The sequence below is a fragment of the Podarcis muralis genome, chromosome 10 (genome assembly GCF_964188315.1).
Source record: "Podarcis muralis chromosome 10, rPodMur119.hap1.1, whole genome shotgun sequence".
In the NCBI taxonomy this organism is placed as follows: domain Eukaryota; kingdom Metazoa; phylum Chordata; class Lepidosauria; order Squamata; family Lacertidae; genus Podarcis; species Podarcis muralis.
This window is the reverse complement of record NC_135664.1, coordinates 61314503-61337240: the sequence shown is the minus strand read 5'-3', so window position 1 is coordinate 61337240 and position 22738 is coordinate 61314503. Positions and strand designations below refer to the sequence as shown.

Below are 22738 nucleotides of genomic sequence, written 5' to 3'. Positions count from 1 at the left end.
CTAACTTCTCTCCTCACCCATCCCTAAAACCATTGGTATGGTCATTGTGTTGCTTCTTTATTTTGCCTAAAGTGAAGTTTTCAGGTGCAGTTCTTTGCTTCAGTAAAATACCATTCGAGTTCTGCAGAAGGAAAAATTAATTTTGAATAAAGGCACCACTTAGGCTAGTGAAGTTTCCCAGGGAGGTTCCACATGGTCCTACAAGGGGGGTCACACAAAATAGTAATGCAATATGTTTGAGCTGCAACAGGGAAGGGTTTGCATCCTGTGCACTGAGCTTGCTGCAGGGGAATCAATAGTTGAGGTAGACACAAAGGAGACTGGGGGTTCTTGAGGAATGGGTTCTGTGCAAATTCTCATATGAACTGACCCCAATAGGCACTTTCTGAGACTAATGCATGAATCAGAACACAGTTATCCTCTGGACTTTGCCCCTCTCTGAATTTTGAGATACAGTCCTTGGCTTTGAAAAAAGAATCAAAAATGTGTATTTTAAGATAAAGTACATTTAAAAATGCAAAAGTTTTGTGCGGATTTTCAAATCCGTATTTTTATGTTGTGAACCGCCCTGAGATCTATGGATGAAGGGCAGTGCACAAATTTAATAACTAAATAAAAATTGGATTAATACTGAAATGCGATGGAACAGCCTTATGAATGAATATATGTGAAATAGATAGTTCTGCCCATCCCTGCTGGAGATTTTGCCATACCTTTTTGCTATGGCAGTGTCAAACTGATACCAACTCCTCAACCCTTTTCCTTCCAGCCTCCCTCCCTTGTGTATCTGGTTCCTTAGAGTATCTGTGTACACCTTAACTGTTTGTAGCACAAAAATGTGGCTTTTCTCAATCTGGAAATGTTCTGGCTCGTCTTCAACATGCTGCTTTCATTCTAGATTGATTCTAGATCCTGTCATCAGTGAGGGTGGGTGTAGGTACTTGATATGCTTTTGAAAACCCTTCCCTTGATGAGATTATCAACATCTTTTCCCTTCTGAACATGCCCAGGTGAATGAAGAGGTAATTTCAGCCTTGTTATATTATACACCTATCCTTGACAACATCACTCAGCAGATGTGGATATGTTCCCAATCTCTGGGACCACCCATGTTTCTTCTCATCCATTTTCAAATGGACACACTGCGGGGCAAAATAAAATTAATCTGCCATGAGCTTTTATTTTCCAAATGAAACCAGTTTCCCAAGAAGCACTTTTCAGGGCCCCAAAAAATATACAATAGGTCTGGACTGTGTGTAGACTAGGTAACAAAAAACAAAAAACCCAAGAACTCAGTATTTACTGATTCTAGTATGAAATATTGTGTAAATGGAGCCTAAGTCTGAGAGGCAAAGTCCCTGTCTTTCTGTTGTTGCTGTTGTTTGTTTATAGGCACTGTTCCAAAAGCAGCAGCTCCTGAAATTTGCCTTTGGAGTCTTCAGCCTGCCTAGGGATGGATGAATCTGTCAATTGCAGTATCTCTCAGTTCTTCATTTTCCCAATCTTAAATTAAGTTCTCTGCATTTCCACATCAGTTTCTGATTATTATTATTATTATTAAAGTGCTCATAAAAACCCATCAGCATTTTTGTGTTAATTACTCCTACTACACAAATTTATATGCAGCGTTGCAAAGCCATTTTTGCTTGTTATTTTCAAGAATATATGCATTTCATGCACAATCTAGTAAATGCATTTTTGTACATATCACTTGGATGGAGAACAGCACTGCAAAATCAGGAGGAATGTGAATCTTAGTGGATGGCTGTGTTTTCGGTTTCATGAATTGTTTTGGATGGTGTAGGCTCTCCTTCAAATGTGGAGTGAACCTCCCTCTTCCATATGGCTGACTTTGCCTAGTGATAGGAGCAGCGCTGTCCCTAGCAATGATTTGGGGCTATTTTCTGGCCAGGGATTTTCTTTTGGCTCTTTGCAGCATTTTTCTACCCAGTTGTCCTGCTATGTCCCCAGCGGCCAGTCTGGTTCTGCTTAGAATTCTAGGCGCTGCAATTGATGGCAGTCCTGATATCAATGAATAAATGGACTAAAAAACATAAAGGTAAAGGACCCCTGACAGTTAAGTTGAGTTACAGACAAGTTTGGGGTTGCGGCTCTCATCTCGCTTTATTGGCCGAGGGAGCCAACGTTTGTCCGCAGTTTTTCCGGCTCATGTGGCCAGCATGACTAAGCCACTTCTGGTGAAACCAGAGCAGCACACAGAAACGCCATTTACCTTCCCGCTGGTGTGGTACCTATTTATCTACTTGCACTTTTTGGTGTGCTTTCAAACTGCTAGGTTGGCAGGAGCTGGGACCAAGCAACAGGACCTCACCCCATCATGGGGATTCAAACCGCCAACCTTCTGATTGGCAAGCCCAAGAAGCTCAGTGGTTTAGACCACAGTGGCACCTGCATCTATCCAACCCTTTTTTCTGCAATTTCATCAATCGAATACAATGCTGAAATAGTAGCTGCTTTGCCTCCTTCACCTTGCACATACAGCAATCTGCCTGCCCTACCCTAGTTTCCTACCAGGAAGGGAGGGTTTGGAGGTGGAGAGCCAAATACATCTGGAACTAAGATACTGAGTCTGCACCTTTAAACCCAAGCCGTGATCCTGCTCATTATGGGCCCAAGAACACATGTTGGCAGTTAATCGGTATCGATGAAAGATATTGAACACACCCCTATTGAATGCACAGTTTAATTTGGAGACGTGGTGGAAGGTTGTGAAAGGTGCTATTGGTTGCTGGTTCATGCTGAGATTCTGTATTGGGATAGTCTACAATAGTGCTGTGCTATCTGAAAAACTGTTTGCTTGTTAAGCACACAACTGTCTTTCCTAAAAAATGGAAGCACAAATGAAGCATTATGTGTCACACACTCATGAAAATCAGAAGAGCTCTTTCCCTCGAACCCCACTTTTGAGCCAGAACTCACATGTAAAGAACCCCTTATTTCCTCAAAAATACAGAGTCAATGGGTTTTGGTTATTTTGTTTGAGTGTGTCTGTTTTATATCATAACACACTCTGGAACTATGGATAAATAAATGCTTCCCCACTTACCGCTGCATAACCCCTTGTACATTGGAGCGTGGGTAGTCTAGTGCCTTAGAAAGACAATGGCCTGGATCACTGCTTTCTATTTCTATTGCATTCCTATTAGATCTTTTGGAGCCCATGCTATTTTGAAAAGTTTTAAAGTTATAACAGCAATCTGTGTTTTCCCTTGAGGTGACTGTAGCAGTTGCATATGGAAGATCTCTGCTAGCATTGCCAACTGCTCATTCAGTTGCCTTTCTTGAATGGAAAGCTGCAGTATACTGTCTGCTGAATAAAGACAGTGGGTGCGAAGCAGCACTGACAACACTGAAGGGATTGGTAAAGGGCTCCACAAGTGTGCCTGTAGTAGCTGTCTGGGCAAATAGCTGCTACTGGCACTTGGAGCCTAATTCATAGGCTACTCGCTGAACTGTGCCTCTGCTGGAGTTTGCTCTCTTTAACTTGAAAGGAGTCTAAGACGAGCCCTTCCAACCAGTCTGACTGGTGATGCATTTGTCTGGCAATTGGCCCTGGGACCTGAAAAGCCAATGGATTCTACGTTCTGCTAGCCTCTGCTGTGTCCTTCCATATCCTGCTTTCCTCCTAACAATGGATTCTGACCCCTGGCGTGACAAATTCTTTTTCAAGCTCCATCCATGGCTTGCCAGATTCTTCCCCCTGGTTCTCCTCTTGCTCCACCATCCCAGGCATCTCATCTGCAAAATCAAAATGTGATAGTTTTAGGCTGGATGGAGGTGGAAGCATGTAGAAAGACCAACAATATAGTCGGAAGCAGAGTGAGACAGTGCTTAGGACCAAGGCCAAGGTGAACCTGTCTTGGTGGAGGGACTATTTCTTGCCCTGAGTAGAATTTTTCTTCCTTTCCCAGCTAAACAAAAACTTGGCTTCAATTTCTATTATCTTGAGCCTCTTAGAGAACCTAACCAACGCCACCCCTGTGCTCTCTTTCTCTCCCTCTCCCTCCCTCTCCCTCTCTCCCCAGCAAAGGAGTAGGCAGTGCCTGGCTACTGACTGATCTCTTGATCCTTGGGACGAAACGGAGGGAGAAAAGTCTAACAAGTGCGTCGTTTTGCAGTAAATTAGATCAGATTTCCGCATCTCCGCACTCGGTCTGTGAGCTTGACAGTTCAGTAAAATGTTCCCTTGTAAGGTTCGCCCTCTTAGGGAAAGGGGCAATAATTCATCATTAGGATTTCAGAGTCCAGGTGCAGATGAAAACTGATGGAGCCTCCAGCGAGGCAGGAGAAGTGCGGGGAAGAAGAAAATTTTATCTGAAGCCTAATTCCCTGGTTACAGCAGAGAATAATTAAGATAATATTGCTCCAAGAGTTCTTTAATGATTAAAAATCACATATGCAGAATCCATAAATTGGAGAGCAACAAACTGGGAAAGGTATAGTATTGGGAAAGGCATTTCTTTCCTTCCACCCCCTCTTTTTTTCCCTTTTTTTTTTTTAAATGCACATTATACAAGAAAGTGCACCGATGGCAGAGCGTAACCGGCCCGAGGAAAACCACAGGAGACCAGGCCCGTTCCAAGGACTTTGTTTAGATGCAACAAATCATTTGTCTGTTATTAACCCAGAGCTTGTAATTATGCAGATTGCCATAGATTTTCCTGGGCCTGGAAGTGAGATTGAGGGTTGTTCACACTATACCAGGCAGCTCGGGGCTGGCCATGCATTACTGAACTTGCCACATTTATCATGTTGACTGATGGCAGGAGAAGCAGGTCTTGGGTCCCAGTGGTTAATGTAGTGGGTAATTAACTGTCATTTGCCTAGTAATAGGCTGATGATCAATGGTTTGTGTGGAAACAAATTCTAATCAGGTAGCTGATAAATGCTCGGGGAAAGAAAGCAATTGAAAATTGGGGACGGTGGAATAGAGGAACTCGGTTCAGAATTTCAACGTGGCATTGTGGGGTAGTGGTAATAATAATATAACAATAGCAAGAGGGGGACGGCTGTTCTTAATGCAAACAAGCAGCTATATTCAGAATTAACACCCGCTCATATTTAGCCCTGGTCTGAGTGCAAGAACGCAACTGCAAGAAGTCTCTTGCATAGCCTTAAAGCAACTAAGATTTTAGAATAAGCTTTTCAGCAACATTTGTGGGAGTCCTACATAACTAGACAAAGTGTGTGTGTTTTCTCATTCTTCAGGATTTATACCTTACCCTAACTCAGTGTGTAATTCATGAAGGTTAGGTCTATCAACAACCATGATCCATACTATCAAGATACCTCTGGGAGGCAGATGCTGGATGGGAGTGGGGGTGGGGGTGGCTGTTGCAATTTCTGCCCTACTTAAGGAACCTCCAAAGGCCACCTGCTCTAGGGAGGTTGCCCAAAAAAGAGGAGATGCATTGCCCAGAAAAGAAGATTCAGATTTGCATGAAATTTGCCTATGCTGACTTATGCAGATTTAGGAATAATATACAGTACATCCCACCATAGCAAAGAAAGATGATGGACAACTTCAAGGTCCCTGCTGCTCTCCCTTCTTATGCTACATATGGATGGATGGATGGATGGATGGAGCATATCTTCAAATAGAGGACTGCAAAGTAGGATGTGTGGACACCCCAGCCTTCCCTCTGTTGGTGACAAAAGAGTGGGCTTAGGGTTGCCATATTTTGAAGTGCAAAAAAGAGGACACATTTCCCAACTTCTAACTATGGATCGCTATGATGACTCTAGCCATGAAAAAGTGGGTGTGTCCTGGAAAAAGAGGACATATGAACTTTCTTGGTCTGATCAAGTATATATTCCTTCAGCTTAATAGTCTCCCAGTTCTGCAGAGGATCACCTTCAAAGTCACATACATACGCTACCCTGCGCAGTTAAGATCAGTTCCTCAAGACGTGTCCTTCCCTCTTCATTCATTCGTCATTCATTTATTGAATTTGTATACCGCCCTTAATCCGTAGATCTCAGGGTGGTTCCGTGTAGATTGTTCTCTCTAGCTGAAGTCTTTTGGAAGAAGAGAGTCCTTTGGGGAGGGGTTTTACCTTCCCATCCCCCCTTCCTTCTTTCTCTTGACACTGGGATGGGATGAAGGTCAGCTTTAGGTTGATGAGCACCCTCCCCAATAAACTAGTGAAGGAGCAATGCCTTTTGGAATGTTAATGCTGTGAATCTCCACCTAGGGTCAACCCATATATTTGTCAAGGAATGTGAATAGGGCACAATGTCAGAAGCCTCTCCTGACGTCCTCTACAGTGGTACCTCAGGTTATATACGCTTCAGGTTACATACGCTTCAGGGTACAGACTCCGCTAACCCAGAAATAGTGCTTCAGGTTAAGAACTTTGCTTCAGGATGAGAACAGAAATTGTGCTTCAGCGGCACGGCAGCAGCAGGAGGCCACATTAGCTAAAGTGGTGCTTCAGGTTAAGAACAGTTTCAGGTTAAGAACGGACCTCCAGAACGAATTAAGTACTTAACCCGAGGTACCACTGTACAAGGATAACCACCAGAACCTCCCGAAATCTCTCACGGCTCAGAGAATTGGGGCATGCAAATTTAGATGCAGCATATAGTGGAGAATGAATAATCCCATCTCCTGGTGTGGATTTCCATCGGTAACACTTGTGTTTGGTCTATCATGGAGTAAGGAAGCTTTTACATGTTCATAACCTGGGTTTAAAAAACAGCCGTCGCCGCCACCAAATGGATTTGTCCTATGTACTCCTGTTGAAAAGCTGCAAAGCAGGGATGGGTCACCTGTGGTTTACAATACATTGATGTAACTCAGCTCACATCATGCTTTGAGCATTCGCCATGCTGTTTGAGTCAGTTGGGAAGTGAAGTCTGACACCTGCAGGGCCACAGGTTCCCCATCCCTTCTTTAGAGAACCTCAATTTTTGATGCAGCTTAGGGCCCTGGTAATTGAAATGAAAGGAAATAATGATACTGAATTGCTCATTGTAGTCCCCGGTGTGGTTCAATAACATATTAGTCAATTATTCTTCAAAAGCGACAATAAGGTGCTGCTGTAGATTGGTGGTTTCCAAACGTTCTCCCCCATGGACCACTTGAAAATGGATGGAGTCTTTGGAAGACCGCTTAATGAATTCTCTGCCTATTGTAGAAATTGTAATGCAATAGACTAGGAGCTGCATGGTGTTTAATTGTATTTTTATCTATGGAATTCAAATTGTAATACAGTAGAATGCGGCATGAGAGATAAAAGTAGCAATAAAAATACAATTAAAAATCATTATGAATATTTAATGCGGACATGCCGTGGGCCACCTGAATGAAGCACGGTTTAGCAACCCCTGCTGTAGATCAAGAGATCTCAAACCTTGTCTAAGGTAAGCCTTCCTAAATGAAATTAATTTATGACATGTATATCCTGACCTCCCAATGAGTTCAGTGCTGCATACGCAGAGCTCTTTTAACCTTGTGAGTTAGGCCTTGCCAGTTTCTTGGTGAGCTCTGTAGCTGAGCCACTCTGAGTGCTGGAGGTGCCGTTTTTCAGGATTAACCCATTTGAACTGCTGCCTGCCTAGTCAGAAACTGACACATGTTCCTCCCACATCAGACTGAACATTGGAGGCTGGGGACACAGGGGTGAATTCTATCCATACCTTGGCAATATTTAGGGTGGATCAAGTTCCATACGTGCATGGAAATAGGACTCTGTCCCTTTGGTAACAGCATTCACGCAGTGGTGGAGATTGGGCTTTCAAATTTCAGCGGCACCTTGTGTGATACCAAACTTTGGTGTGTACTCTGCCTCTCATGTTCCATTCTACATAATTGTTGTGGCGCCCTCTCAGCTTGGTACCCAGTGCAGGTGAACTGGTCCTCTCCCCTCTCACTCATTTATCCTGCTGACCCTTAAAGCCCTAAACGGCTTCGGCCCAATATACCTGAAGGAGCATCTCCACCCCCATCGTTCAGCCCAGACTCTGAGGTCCAGCTCTGATGGCCTTCTGGAGGTTCCCTCACTGTGAGAAGTGAAGTTACAGGGAACCAGGCAGAGGGCCTTCTTGGTAGTGGCGCCTGCCCTGTGGAACGCCCTCCCATCAGATGTCAAGGAAACAAACAACTATCTGACTTTTAGAAGAAATCTGAAGGCAGCCCTGTTTAGGGAAGTTTTTCATATTTGTTGTTTTATCACTTTATTATTATTACTAATATTCTGTTGGGAACTGCCCAGAGTGGCTGGGAAAATCCAGCCAAATGGGCTGGGTATAAATAATAATTTTTATCTATTATTATTATTATTATTATTATTATTATTATTATTATTATTATTATTAATTCTCCTCTTCCTGGTTCTGCCAGAGTCCTGTTCCAAAAAGTCTCTCTCTGCTGCTGTTCTGGTAGTAATAACCATGTTGAGCCAGCTTATGCCGATATCCAGTGTTGTTGGCAGGCTGAGTGTTGTGTCCACACAGGGGTTCAAACCTGGATTGGCCTTTGCTGTGCCACTGCACAGCATAGCTGTTGGAGCATATTGCTAACAAAGACTAATTGAAAACAGGGGACTTGCTCTCCTGACCAAGCTTCTTGGAAACAACCTGTGGTTGTTATTTTAACTCCCCAAGCTGTTAAATTAATTTAGATTAATTTAATTGCCCAGGTGAGCTCTGTGGCTAGTAGCACCTTCCACCAACATTGCCTGGAGTATCAACTGCTGCCGCTCCTGAATTGGCATAGATTGACTATGCTCTTTTTAAGCATGGGCCACGTCAAGGTGTGATTATTGCAAACTGGGGCTTCGCTTGCAGTTGCTCAGGAAGCTGCTGTTAGTGCAGAACACAGCAGCACGGTTGCTGATAGGCCTGAGATCCTGCCAGCATATTGCACCTCTGCTCAAATAGGTGCTGATTTCCAACCATGCCAAGTTCAAGGTCTTGCTATTATAATATAAAAGCCAAAGCCTTCCGTTTGTTTCACCAAGCCTCTCTAGACTTGGGAATAAGTTGTGCATATCTGTTTTCAAACATTGCTTCTTTTATTTGCACATCAGTAATTGTTTTGATTTGTTCAATGTACGCTGCTTGGGGGCTATTTAATTAAGCGGTATATAAATTATTTGAAATAAATGAATGCATTTGTGAACAGTGGCCTCGGTTTTACCCTGAAGTGCCTCTCTGCTAGTTTTGAGCCGTTGTGTTGTATTAGTCCTACTCAGAGTAGACTCACTGAAGTTAGTAGTACCAACTTAGTCCCATTCATTTCAGTGAGTCTACTCTGAGTAGGGCTTAGTTGGATCCAGCCTCTTTTTGTTTTTGAACTGGCATGTCTTGCCCAAGGCCATTTGAGAATTGCTGGGGTGGAATCTTTTGAGAAGTGATTGTGGAGAGACACACAACCCTCTGTCTCTCTGTGTGTACATATAATTTTAATCATCCGTCTTCACAATTAGCAAAATGAAGTTGACATGAGCCTGAATAATAAATCTACCAGGAGTTGATGAACATAGGGATGCTGGTGATTAAGCCTTGTTGTTTTGTTTATCTCTGAACATTTTAGATATAGATATATAAAATCAGGGTAAACTGGTGCGCCAGACAATCAGCAGAAAAGTGGTTCATAACTTTAAAAATAAACATGCCGTATGTATTATGCAAAATGTGTGCACTGGGCTGATGTCAGGGCTTGGTTAGCTGTGCAGGCACCGCTGGTACACCCCTTCAAATGGGAAGGTTTGCGCACATATGTGTGTGTTGCCAAACCAAGTTTTCGACTGTAGCACCTTTGAATTCATTAGCTCAGAACTGCTTTTAATTCGGCATTTCCCCCGAGAGCCATTAATATTTTTCTGCTGTCAGCCTGATGTTCAAGAGCAAAAAGGAAGGCGGCAGATGTGGCATTTTCATCTATTTTGTATCATACTTTAAAATGGCATTAACTGCTAAACACAGAGGAAGAGCATTGCTACTTTTTTAAAAGGGGGGGGGGGGACCCATTTGCATGTATTAAGTAGCTTTGCATTAAAGTTGGTTTCAAAGATCGGCGGTGTGTGCATCCGAAAAGGAAAGGAAAAAAGTTTATAATCCTCCCTTATTAGAATTAAAATTCTGTATAGATGTGTGTAGGATTATTTCATTATTTGGAACATACCAGCTGTGTGCGGAGGAGGGGGGCCACCTTGAACAATGTGCAACTGTGCTCGTATGCACGCGCATCTGTTTAAAAAAAGGAAGTGGGTTCTCCCCACCCCCATCACCAAAGTTAAAACATTTCATAAGAGATTTGAAATTGTTCCTACAATATAATGTACCTGCGCTCCTAATGTGGCTATATATAGCTGACTGCCTCATTTACTTTAATGGGCTACTTGAATAACATAATCATAGCTATAAGCATGGTACAAGGTTGGAAGGTGCATGAACCACTAATGCTTTCTGACGCTTTAAATGACTTCTTCATAAAATGCTCTTTAATAATGGTAAAGCTTTTAGCACTAGGTGTCAAAAATGACTGCAATGGGAGCCTTCCCCGCACCAGCACCAAAGTATTATTTCCTCTTTTGCTAAAGCTTGTGTGTTACAAATAAATAGCACTGAGGCCAAGGTTTTACATCACACTCGTATTTACAGTGAGCTCCAAGGAGTTGTGGATTATTATTATTATTATTATTATTATTATTATTATTATTATTATTTTACTGCACTATCGGACAAACTCACTCCATAATCCGTGCCATAGGCTAACATTTTGCTGAGCTTTATTTATTATTATTTCTTATTTATTTAAGAAATTTCTATACCCTTTGTTTTCCCCTTCCTTTATCGTCTTTCCAAGACTGAGAATCCTTACTCCCTACCACACCGAGTAACTTTACATACTGTATGCTAGCTATGTAGATTTTTCCAGCAAAGGGAGAGAATAAACCATTTCCCCGCAGTTCCGTATCTTTCTGCCTTTTGTAGAAAGCTTTATGACAGTAGAATGCTTATCTGCGAGTGGAGATGAAAAGCAGCTTGTGCCTCCACCATCGCCCTCTCGGTGCATTTGCACTTTAGCATTTCCGAGAGAAGTTTAGTCTCGTGGTGAAATCAAATATACATTTATGTCCGGGAAGGAAGAAAAATGCAAGTGTGATTATTGGGTACTATATAGGGGGTTTCTCTTTTCTTGACCCAACCTATCATGCCTCCTCCACTCATCTGTTTTTTAAATTTTCTGTAGGTTATTTGGCGTTACGGGGAACTGTGCAGCCTGCAGCAAACTCATCCCTGCTTTTGAGATGGTGATGAGGGCCAAGGACAATGTTTACCACCTGGACTGCTTCGCCTGTCAACTTTGTAATCAGAGGTAGGAGAGTTTCTTAAGTCTCCTTCCATGTACGGAAACCAACTTGGGACTGACCTAGAATTAGGAGGGTATGGAGGTACAACAGCTTGCTATCATTCTCTGGGCAAAACTGGACACAGTGTACCTGCTCTCACCTACCTCTTATCACAGCAACCCTACTCTTGCACAATAATTGCACTGGGCAACAATTTTTTACTTTTTGAATGTTGTATAGATTTCTACAACTGATTTAGGGTATTTTTGCACTGCTGAATCAGGAAATGGCATCCGTTTCTCTCCATCAGGTCAGGTTTACTGTAAACTGAATGGTGGGCATTGATAAAGGTAAGTACACGTAAATTGCATGTTGCTTCACCATTTTTCAAACTTCAGGGCTTGAACTTCCGTTTCTTGGAACTCCTGGAATGCTCAGCGGCAGGGAGGTCTCTCTTCAGAGTCCAACAGTAGTCAGTCATCATGACTGCGTCCCAGCGACCCTGATACCTGGTCTCCATCTCTTTCATGTCCTGATGGAATCTCTCCCCCTGCTCGTCACTCATTGAACCCAGGTTCTCAGGAAACCGGTCCTTATGTGAAAATAGGTAGTGCATCTTGACGCTCATGTTGCAGCCCAGGTTTCTGAAAGCAGTCAGCATGTTGTTGACAAGTTCTGTGTTGTTTCTGGCCTTATTGTTGCCAAGAAAGTTCTTCACTACCAGAACAAATGCCTTCCATGCTTCCAGTTCCACTTTGTTCATTGAGTTTCTGAACTCTGGATCTCTGATGAGCTGACGGATCTGAGGACCGTCAAAGATGCCAGCTTTCAACTTCTCCATGGTCAATCCTGGAAAAGCCTGGCACAAGTAAGTGAAGTAGTCACCATCCTTGTCCAGAGCCTTGGTGAACTGCTTGATTAAGCCGAGCTTGATGTGCAAGCGGTGGGAAGAGTATTCTGTCTCTGTCCACCAGAGGGTCGTTGATGACGTTCCTTTCTTTGCAAGGCACCAATTTCTCCCGCACAGGCCAGTCCTTCTTCGTGTAATGCTGAGCACGGTCCCTACTATCCCACATGCACAGAAAACATGGGTACTTGGTGAAGCCAGACTGTTGTCCCAACAAAAAGTTCACCATCTTCAGGTCAACACAAATAAACCACATGCTGATCATAACCAATTTTCTCCAGCACATACTTCACCACTTCATAGTTCTCCTTCAGTGTACTCGGTGAGCCAGGGGTATAGAGGCAAACTGGTTGCCGTTGTGTAGCAGAACACATTTCAGTGATCGCTTGCTGCTGTCAATGAACAGTCTCCAATCTTTGGGTTCGCACTGTAGCACTCCAAGCTTGAGCAGAAGCTGCGCAATATCTGCACAGTACACTAAGTCCTTCTCTTCCGAGAAAAAACAGAGGTACTCTTGATGCCTGTTGTGGAAGAAGCTGATGCGAGCACTGTCAGAGAGGAGGGTTTTTTCCTTCAATCTGAATGCCAACAGTTCGGCAGAGTCCTTTGACAAGCTGAGGTCGCGAACTAGATCATTCAACTCCTTTTGGGAAAATGGATGTGGAGCATCATCTTCAAGAACCACTTCTTCTTCTTCTTCATGTCCTTCAACACTGGAGGCATCTTCGTCACTAATGTCAGGAAGTCCTCCGAAGATAGGCACTGGAATTTCATCACAATGAGCTACAGGACGATGTGCTGATTGAAGATCAGGATTAACTTAGTTTTGATCCCCCAACTTTATGCTTTGCCGCACCAATTTATGGAAGATTTCGGGGTTTTATGACTTCAAACTGATCCCTTTTCGACATAATCACCCAGAACTAGCGGACCTGAATACTTCTTGTCATTAAAATAATCATTTCCAATCAAAACAATTATTCGACATGGCATTTTACCCCCACCAACGTCTTCTAAAATGCTCCACACAAGCGTACATGTGAACAAAAGCGTAAAAAAAGACATGTGGCCATAGCTCAAAAACTTGACCTGATTGAGCAAAACCAATGTGATTTTTGGATTCAGCGCATCAGATTCGTTCTAAATCAACTGAAAAAACACAGACAACAAATTTGTTGTTGACCAGTGTTATCTGTGGTTCAGTATTACAGGCATGAACTTAGTGCTCCCCTTTGCCCCACATCTACGGTGATTGCACTGTATACTTTGTTCATGGTTTAGCGGCAAACATGGTAAACCATGGCTTGCAAACCTGAGGCCATTCTTGATTGTAATGCTAAAATCCATTGGTGCAAATTGCATCTGAATGTAGCTCCAAATTTGAGTGACAGCTCCATCATAATGCTGCCACCATCACTGAGCCCCAACATCACATAGAGCAAAACCTTCTGTGGCCATGAAATTATGGAGGTCCTATCCTTTCGGAGATCTGCTTCATTTTGACTTTGAGCATGTTGCCTTGAATCCAGACTTGGACCTGCAGAAACCAACTGGGCTCAAGTTGGCTACTTTTAGACCCACTGAAATCACTTGATTCTTCTCTGACCATGACTAAGTCCAACCAATTATAAAATTGTACATGAACAGTTTCTTTTGGAGTCTCAGGTTAAAATGCTGCAGGGCTGCAAAACTTTAAAACTCTGATGGACCCCAACATTCGCAGAATATTATGATTCAGTTTTCAACACTTCATAAGTGCTGAAATGCACGTTGGGCTGTATCCACTGTTAGGATATTGAGTTTCCGTTCCACCTTTATAACAGGAATGTGGAGTTTTTGTATGTCACATGTCTGTTTACTTCCAGCAGAACTTCCATTGTATATAGCTTTTGCCTATGCTTTTTGCTTGGACACGAAGGGAAGCAGACATGTTTCTCCCTTGTTCTAATGCTGAATAAGCGCTTGCAAATATGCTTACATATGCCTCTATCTGCTACTTCCATTGCAAAGAGTTCTTATCTCTGCTGGCTTGCGTGCTCAGTCTCTAAAGGTTTCTGAGGCTTGAGTCACAGTTTTTGATGCTGTTCTGAGAACTGGAGTTCGCCCCAGCTGCTGGCCGGTGGGCTGGAGCCAGCTGGAGGCCAGCCAATTGCCCCTGTCTCCCAGGACGCATCCCAACATCCACTTGCACAGCAAACTTCCATGAGCACAAAAGAACTTCCTCTTCTCCTGGCCCTTCCGGCCCTCCAAGTCAGATTTCAGGGAGGTGTTAGTAGGGCAGAAGAAAGGGGAGTCCTCTTGGGTGAGTGGAACTTTGTTTGCATAACAATGGGTACAGCCCATTTTTTTGGAAGAAGGCACATGTTAAATATGTTATAGAATACATAGAAATGTTTGTTGAGGTGGCTCTCCTACTTCCTGAACCTTAACTGGCTTAGCATGGAAGCCACTAATGGAATGTCACTGCAACTAACCTGGACTGGAGTGGGGCAGTGTCAGGGACTGGCAGGACTCTGGAGTCCCACTCAGGAGAGGAGGAACAATGGCCCATGGGTTCCTGTACCAACCAGGAGGCAAGAATCAGAGGCAGGGAAAGCTTAAGAGCGGAGGAAGAGGCAGGGCAGGCAAAGAAAGTGCTGGGTCCTTCCCTACCCTCTCCTGCACCACTCTCTCCCAGAACCAGAAGGGAACTGAAGCAGGAAGAGCAGAGACAGTTTCCACGCAGGCATAGTCTCCAGCTACCTGTGCACACCCTTTCAGGGGAAGGTACATAAACTGGGAGTGGTCTCCAGCTGCTGCAACAGCTCCATACAGCACAGACCTGGAAATAGCTGCCTAGATGCCAGATTGGTGTGCAGAGGTATCCAGAGCTGTAGAGACAACTGTAAGGGTTGTCTTTTACAGGAAAGTTAGCTCTCTGCTGTGTATATACCTTTGGGCTGTGTGCTTGCCCTGGTAGGGCCGCCAGATTGGTTCCAGTGCTTGGTGGAGCCCCAACCTCGCAGCTGCCCAGCCCTACCCCAATGGCATCCGGGCAAGCTGCAGCAACCCCAGTGCCAGAAGGGCCATTCTGTGGCTCTGCCTCACCACATGGGCTGCTCCTGTGGAGACAGAACTGAATGATGGGTAAAAGCAGGGCTAGCCCTCTAGATGTCCTTGGACCATAACTCCCATCAGAGCCAGCAAGCATGGCCAATGGTCACCTGATGATGGGAGCTGTAGTCCAACAGCATCTAAAGAGTGTCACATTAGCTAGAAATGGCTTTAAAAAACCCCACAAAGTGTCATGGTCAGGAAATGAATGGATTTGCCCATTGTGTGGGGTAAAATAATGGAAGAGGCAGCCCACGCTGCTCCGCTTCGTTCTGTAGCGACATAGTGAGTTTTAAAAACACACACGCACACATACAGCCGAGCATCCCTCATGCAGTGTGAATTGTGCAGCTGCCATAATTATAGCTTTCTACAATTACATTCTAAAACAAAGCCAAATTGACCTTTTTCATCACGATGTGCAGAAAATTAAAATATCAGACAAGTAATAACCACTGTTTAAACTATGTAATAATGCTAAGCAATTAGAAGTTACAGGGCCATTTACAGTTCCTATACATCAGCCTTGTTTTGGTGCAGAACTAAAGAGTCTGCATTCAAAATAAGGTCATCCTTACCCTACCAGTGGAATCCATTCAAGTACGAAATAATTGCATACTCTTTTGAATTGAAACTCTTAAAGACTTTCCCCCATCCTTATTGCTCCAAACCACTGTTCTAGTGTCATTATTAAAACTGTCTAATACGTTCTTGTTGTTCGCTTCATTTATTGCATGTCGTAATGGGCCTGCATATCTTTAGTGCTGGTTATGCACAATTAGCACTTAGTTACTGTCTTGTCACTTCATCCCCTACAAGATAAACTTCTTTAATGCAAGAAGTCGGCTAATCTTTATCAGTCAAGCAAGGCAGATAATTTTTGTTAGCCACAGAACAAAAGACGGTGGGCTTCTTTTTCAGTGTATAGAGGTTTTGGATTAGTGACAGGTTTTCTTTTCTTTTTTTAAAAAAAAAGATAGTGGCCATCGCTACAATCTTCTTGCCTGCAAAAAAAGGAAAAAAGAAGAAGAATTAAAATACAATAATAATATAAATATTTGCAAGTATGAATGATTTGTGTAACCAGCAGAGAGGGGGATTCTAGGGGCACAGCTAGACGTGATGTTGGAAGTTAACAGATTGATTTAAAATCGCAATTTAGCAAACAATAAAATAGCACAGGACTTTTTAATGGCCAAGTACTAACTTTTTCAGGTATGCTTGCATGTTGTAAAAAGTGTTGAAATAACTCTTTAGTCAAAGCCTGTTCTCACCAGAGAACAGGACATCCAATGAAGAACACGAAGAGGGCTCAAACCTCACTGGAAGCTGTACATGCAGAATTTCTCAGGCTCAATCTTTTGTGCCTCTGCTCAAAAGGACCAGGTAATAGCAGATGGGAAAAAAATTCTTCCTGAGACTTTGGAGAGTCACTGCCAGTCAAAGTACAATTACATAGTACTTGGCTAGATGTACAAATAGGCCCGATTCAGAAATAACAGTGTAATTTCAATTTTAAACCATGGTTCATTAGACCAAGGAGTCTTGTGCTGCACCCACCCCCTCACCTTGCCTGGCTTTGACATTGACATCTCTGCTTGTTAAACCACTGTTTCCTGTGATGCCTAAACCGGGAAACTGTGGCTTAAGTGCTCTTTACAAATCAGAATATACGGAGAGCAGGCGCTGGGAGAGACATTTACCTGAGACCCCAGACAGCCGCTGTCACTAAGAGTAAATAGACCACTGGTTTGTGTAAGATAGCTGATGGGATCCGCAGTCCCAAAGGGTGCCAGGTTGGCCAAGGTCAATATTAGGAAATGTCATATTTTCTTCTTTGAAAGTAGAAAGTTGGGAAACAACTGTTCTATCTACATTATCTAGAGTAGCATTCTTCAGATTTGTTTCTGGACTGCAACTCCCACCCCATTATTCCTCTCCATTGACTGACCTGGCTAGGGATGATGGGAGTTGTAGTCCAGCAACAGCTGGGGACCAAGGTTGAAGAACCCCATCGGTGTTGTCACTGCTACCACCACCATGTAAGTCAAGCAAGGGGTCGGGTGGGGGAAGGCCATTTTACCTTCTTTATGAAACATGATATTGGAATAGGTTTGCAAGCATTGCCCATGGCAGGGGTGAAGAACTTGCATCCCTCCAGATGTTGCTGGACTCTCATCATCCTTGACAATGCCCATGCTGGCTGGAGCTGATGAGAGTAACATCTGGAGAGCCGCCAGTTCTCCACCTTGAGCTTATCTGTCAGCCCAACTGTCTGCCACTACTGCATTTATACAGGAAGCTGTCTTATACAGAGTCAGACCATTGGTCCACCTAGCTCAGTAATGTCTATACTGCTCTCCACGATTTCAGGCAGGAGTCTCTCCTAACCCTACCTGGAGATGACAGGGATTGAACTTGGGACCTTCTTCTTGCAAGGCAGATACTCTTCCACTGAGCTATAGACCTTCCCCAAGGGAAGGAAGAATCACCTTTGTTCTGGTGCAGCTCTGGGAAGGTGTGCATGAGGCAAGGCTACCATTATTGTGTTAAGCAAGGAGAGGGATGCGGGTGGCACTGTGGCCTAAACCACTGAGGCTCTTGGGCTTGCCAATCAGAAGGTCGGTGGTTCGAATCCCCACGACGGAGTGAGCTCCCGTTGCTCTGTCTCAGCTCCTGCCAACCAAGCAGTTTGAAAGCACGCCAGTGCAAGTAGATAAATAGGTACTGCTGTGGCGGGAAGGTAAACAGCATTTCTGTGGGTTCTGGTTTCTGTCACGGTGTCCTGTTGCACCCAAAGCGGTTTAGCCATGCTGGTCACATGACCTGGAAAGCTGTCTGTGGACAAACGCTGGCTCCCTCGGCCTGAAAGCAAGATGAACGCCGCAACCCCATAGTCGTCTTTGACTGGACTTAACTGCCCGGGGGTCCTTTACCTTTGTCGTTGTTGTTTAGTCATTTAGTCATGTCCAACTCTTCGTGACCCCATGGACTAGAGCAAGCCAGGCACTCCTGTCTTCCACTGCCTCCCGCAGCTTGGTCAAACTCATGTTAGTAGCTTTGAGAACACTGTCCAACCATCTTGTCCTCTGTCATCCCCATCTCCTTGTGCCCTCAGTCGTTCCCAACATCAGGGTTTTTTCCAGGGAGTCTTACCTTTACCTTTACCTGAGGATGGACCACTCTGGCCACAATCAACAGGGGAGATGCGATTGGGGGGCAGACTCTTCCCCCCACCAACACCCCCCCAGTTATATATTCATACAAGCTTCTTTTTATATAACTGAGGTATGCTTTGTGGGAGGAAGAACTCTGCAAGTATGTGTGGCCAGAAAAGCTGTTTAACATAGGGGTTTTTTTATTTTTGCAGAGAAACAAAAATGGCCAGGTGCTAAAGAGCTCAGAAAATAACTGCTTCCCCTCTGCAGGAGCCCTTTTTTATTTCCATCTGCTCCATTCAATAAGATGTAGGTGGAATATAACGAAATATAAAAATATGTCGGGGAAGTGTGGGGGGATCTGAAATTAGGAGTGTGTGTTTTCTCTATGAAGCTGCTTTGACCATAAATAACTTGAAAAGCGTTTTCAGGACCGGTTCCATAATCTGTATTTTCAGTCAAGAGCTATGAGCGGGTATTAATCCGAGAGATGGGGGAGAGAGTGAGGTGGGGAGGAGAGGGGAGTCCACACATAAACAGCCCAATTTTCCTTCAGGAGCCAAGCTAATTCTTTTCAATCCACTTTTTTATTACACTATTTTCCCTCACTCTATTTAGCGAGCATAAGGATAAATTTCCAAAGCTACCCGGTTGGAAAATAAATGGGTTCGCTGTTTGTCTAGCATTCCAATCTTTACAAATGTAAATCAGCCCAACTGCTGCCCCATTTAAAACCTCACAACTTCACAAAACATTAAAGGCCTCCTTTCAATACACAATTTACTCTGTGACAATTCCCTCAGATTTCTGCTTCAGACATCATTAGAAACTGACTGACTGATAAAAAGGGTGGGGAGGGTGGCGGGCCCACAATCGAAGGTCGCCAAGGTCAACTTGTGTAATTATACCTACTTTTACTGGGTCAACTACACCAGACACCGCTATTTGAAGGTTAAATTGTTACAATTAAGTACATATACAGCCTATTCCCATAGCTACTCTGTTGTTAAATCTACCGTAAACAACGTGCACATTTATTTCTGCTTCTAATTGTGTCCAAGATGTCGCTCGCTTGGAAAATTATACGGCAAAAAAGAACATTGTAATCCATTACCGAATTAAACAATAGTTTCGAGAGTAAAGCGGGTAATTAGCTGAGGGAGACTGGTTTTCATCTGTCTGCCTCAATGCTAAGAAGTTCATTTAGGTTACTCGATTTGGTTTAATTGGAGCTTTTGGGTGTCGCACCTCCCAATATGTTTTTATAGATGGAGCGTTGGCCACAAACAGAATGTGACCCCCCGATGCACGACCATTCATTAGCAAAAGCTCTTCTGTGCACCAAAAGACCCCTTGGGGTGTGGTGCTCCCCCTGTTTCTCCAGGCGGGCGTTAGAAGAGAGCTCTCTTTTTGTTATTAAGGAAAAATGAACCCATTGAAAAAGTAATGCCCATGCCACACTTAGTGCAAAATTAGCTTGGCTGTACATAAAGGCCAATTCACATGACCCTTCCTGGGCCTGAAATGTTGATTGACAGCGATGCGGATGGAATTAAATAGTGGGGTGAAGCCAGCAAATGAAGATTTTTGTGAAGCTGTGGTCCAACTTCCCTAAGCTGGGGCTGATGGGAATTGTAGTCCCAAACATCTGGTGGGCATCAGGTTGGGAAAGGCTTCTGTAATGTCTAACATTCTATAGTGCCACCAAGAGAAGTGGTCAACAGTGGCTTAGTCTTTATACAACTGCTGTGGTCCATGGGTTCATAACCCCAGGGTTGGATTACTGCAACATGCTCTGGGTGGGGCTGCCATTGCCTTTGCTCCAGAAGCTCTAGCTGGTGCAGAAATTGATGAGGGAACATGGCCCACAACATCTGACACCATTGTGGAAATGGTGCTCATCTACTACCAAGCCTGGTTCATGGTCCTTGTATTAATGTACAAAGCCCTGGACAATTTAGGTCCCTGGGTATATTCCAGTTCAAACACTGGTCATCGGCAGGAGTGTTTCTGGTCGTTCCCCACATTGGCGAGGCTCATCCGATGGCAACAAAAAACTGCTTGTTTTCCTGACACCTATGTTTTAAATGCAACTTGGATCCTCCGTGTTTCTCATCTTATTTCCCCCCTCTTGTATTTCCAGATTTTGCGTGGGAGACAAATTTTTCCTAAAGAACAACATGATACTGTGCCAGACAGACTATGAGGAGGGTTTAATGAAAGAAGGTTACGCGCCCCAAGTTCGCTGATCCGATGCCTCGTCGCGGAGAATATTGAAGCACTATGTTCTTACCCTTTCTTTTCTTTGCTTTTGTTCAACGTGTATATATATATACATATATATATATTGAAAAGAAAAACAATGGCAGAACCTACTGAATAGCGTAGAAATAGGGAGACAGGATGGTCGTGTGGAATAAAAGGCGGACTTCAAATATATGTAGTGGAAATTGCACCAGTTCACAGTTGAATGTTTATTAAAAGATAATGTAAATACTTGCTGGAGTTTTTTCCCCCTTTCCTTTTTCTCTTTTGCTTGCTGTTTTGGTTATCTTATTTTACTTTATTTTTTATTTTGCGTCATTTGGCATGAGATGCTTATTTTGGACCAATGTATATAATGTACTGTAATATTCAAAGCACAAATGTAATACAGTTTTATTGTGTTACCATTTGCTTCTTTGTATTGTTGCATTTAGTACAATCGGTGTTTAAACTTTATTGTATATTTATGCTTTCTGTATCTACCAGCTATTTTGAAAGAGCTGTATCTTTCTAGTAAAAACAAAACAAAAGCAAAAAAAAGAGAGAGAGAAAGAGAGAGAGCCAATCCCATGCATTCTTCTCCGTTTTAAGAGCTTCACCAATGCTTGATCTATTGAATTAAAACTGATGGGTAAAACTGGCCAAAGTTAAGTGCGCGGTTCCATTGACTTGAATTGGGTCTATTTAAGTGCATGCTAAACTCTCCCATTGAAACCGATGGGATTTGGAGGTACTTAATTTCAGACTGGATTATAATTCTAGCCACCACGCTGAAGCTTCCAAGGTTCTCAGTCTTTCATTAGATCTCATGCAAGCTTTTCTTATCATTACTATTATTATATTGAATGATGTGAGCTATTTTATTCCATACAGTTCAAAAAGTACTTTCTGTTTGCTACGGAATTTCAGCGGGGGTTTCCCCCCGCAACTTTGTTGGCAGTACTTCTCAACCTTACGGAGTGGGCGTTTAATTATTTGGGGCGGGGGCTACTGTGTTCTGTATACTTCCCCCTCCAATATATATATATATATGTAATTGCTTGTTTCCAATATAACTGGGAATGAGGAGCTGAGCCCCAATGCAAATCAGTGCCTTTGGGTGTCATGTAAAAATTTTATATGTATATATATATTTCTGAAGTTATTTTAATGTAGCATAGTGATTTCTGCTCCTGTACAGAAACGTTATTTAAGAAAAGAAAAATCAGTGTCCTGCCTAAACATCTATCCAGTTTGGGTAGATCATACCTAAGAGACTGTCTCTCTCCATATGACCATCACAGCCCATAACGTTGACCAAGAGCGCCCTCTTGAGGTCACCTCCTGAGTACCAACTCAAGACATCTGGGCCTTGCAGAGGGGCATTCCTAGGGGCTGCCCCACAGCTATGGAAGTGCTGTCATGCTGGAGACTCGCCAAAACCTGCATAACCTTTCAGAAGTGTTGTCAGGCATTTTCAATACGAGCTGCTGTTTTTCGGTGGGGGAAGGGGAGATGGAAATGAATAACCTCCACTTAGAGCGCTGAGGCTATCACATCTGTGGACTTTTGTAGATGCGTTTAATCAAAATTCGACTGGATATTGTATTCTTTGTTTCTTAATTTATTGTTGTCCATTCCAAGTTGTTTGGGGTGGGGCAGTCTAAAAATAAATAAACTCTAAGGATTGGATGGCAAAATCTCAAGCTGGTGCTTCGCATCTACCGACTCAACACCACCACTTTTTTTGGGCCAACTACCAGTTCCCCAGTTACCACATTTGCTACTGGTTTGCAAAGAAGACAGAGGCCATCACTTCACGTAACCTAAGATTCCTCAGAAAACAATTTTGAGTACTTTTCAAAAAGTTCTCCTAAGCTGTTAGAGAATTTCAGTCCTAAGGAGGGCTGCCTTCAAATGTCTTCTAAAAGTCAGAAAGTTGTTTATTTCATTGACATCTGATGGAAGGGTGTTCTACAGGGTGGGTGCCACTACCAAGAAGGCCCTCTGCCTGG

General features: G+C 43.4%; 1 protein-coding gene across 5 annotated transcripts in view; it reads left to right on the top strand.

The window, feature by feature from the left end:
* Positions 1 to 22415, top strand: part of LMO3 (LIM domain only 3) — a 96044-nt gene extending 73629 nt beyond the window's left edge. For all 5 annotated transcript variants that reach the window (XM_028745572.2, XM_028745574.2, XM_028745573.2 and 2 more), the window contains 2 exons: positions 11222 to 11347; positions 20623 to 22415. In XM_028745572.2, the coding sequence (XP_028601405.1) occupies positions 11222 to 11347; positions 20623 to 20728 (232 nt within the window). In that variant the 3' untranslated portion in view covers positions 20729 to 22415. The remainder of the gene's footprint in view (positions 1 to 11221; positions 11348 to 20622) is intronic.
* The last annotated feature ends 323 nt before the right edge of the window (positions 22416 to 22738 follow it).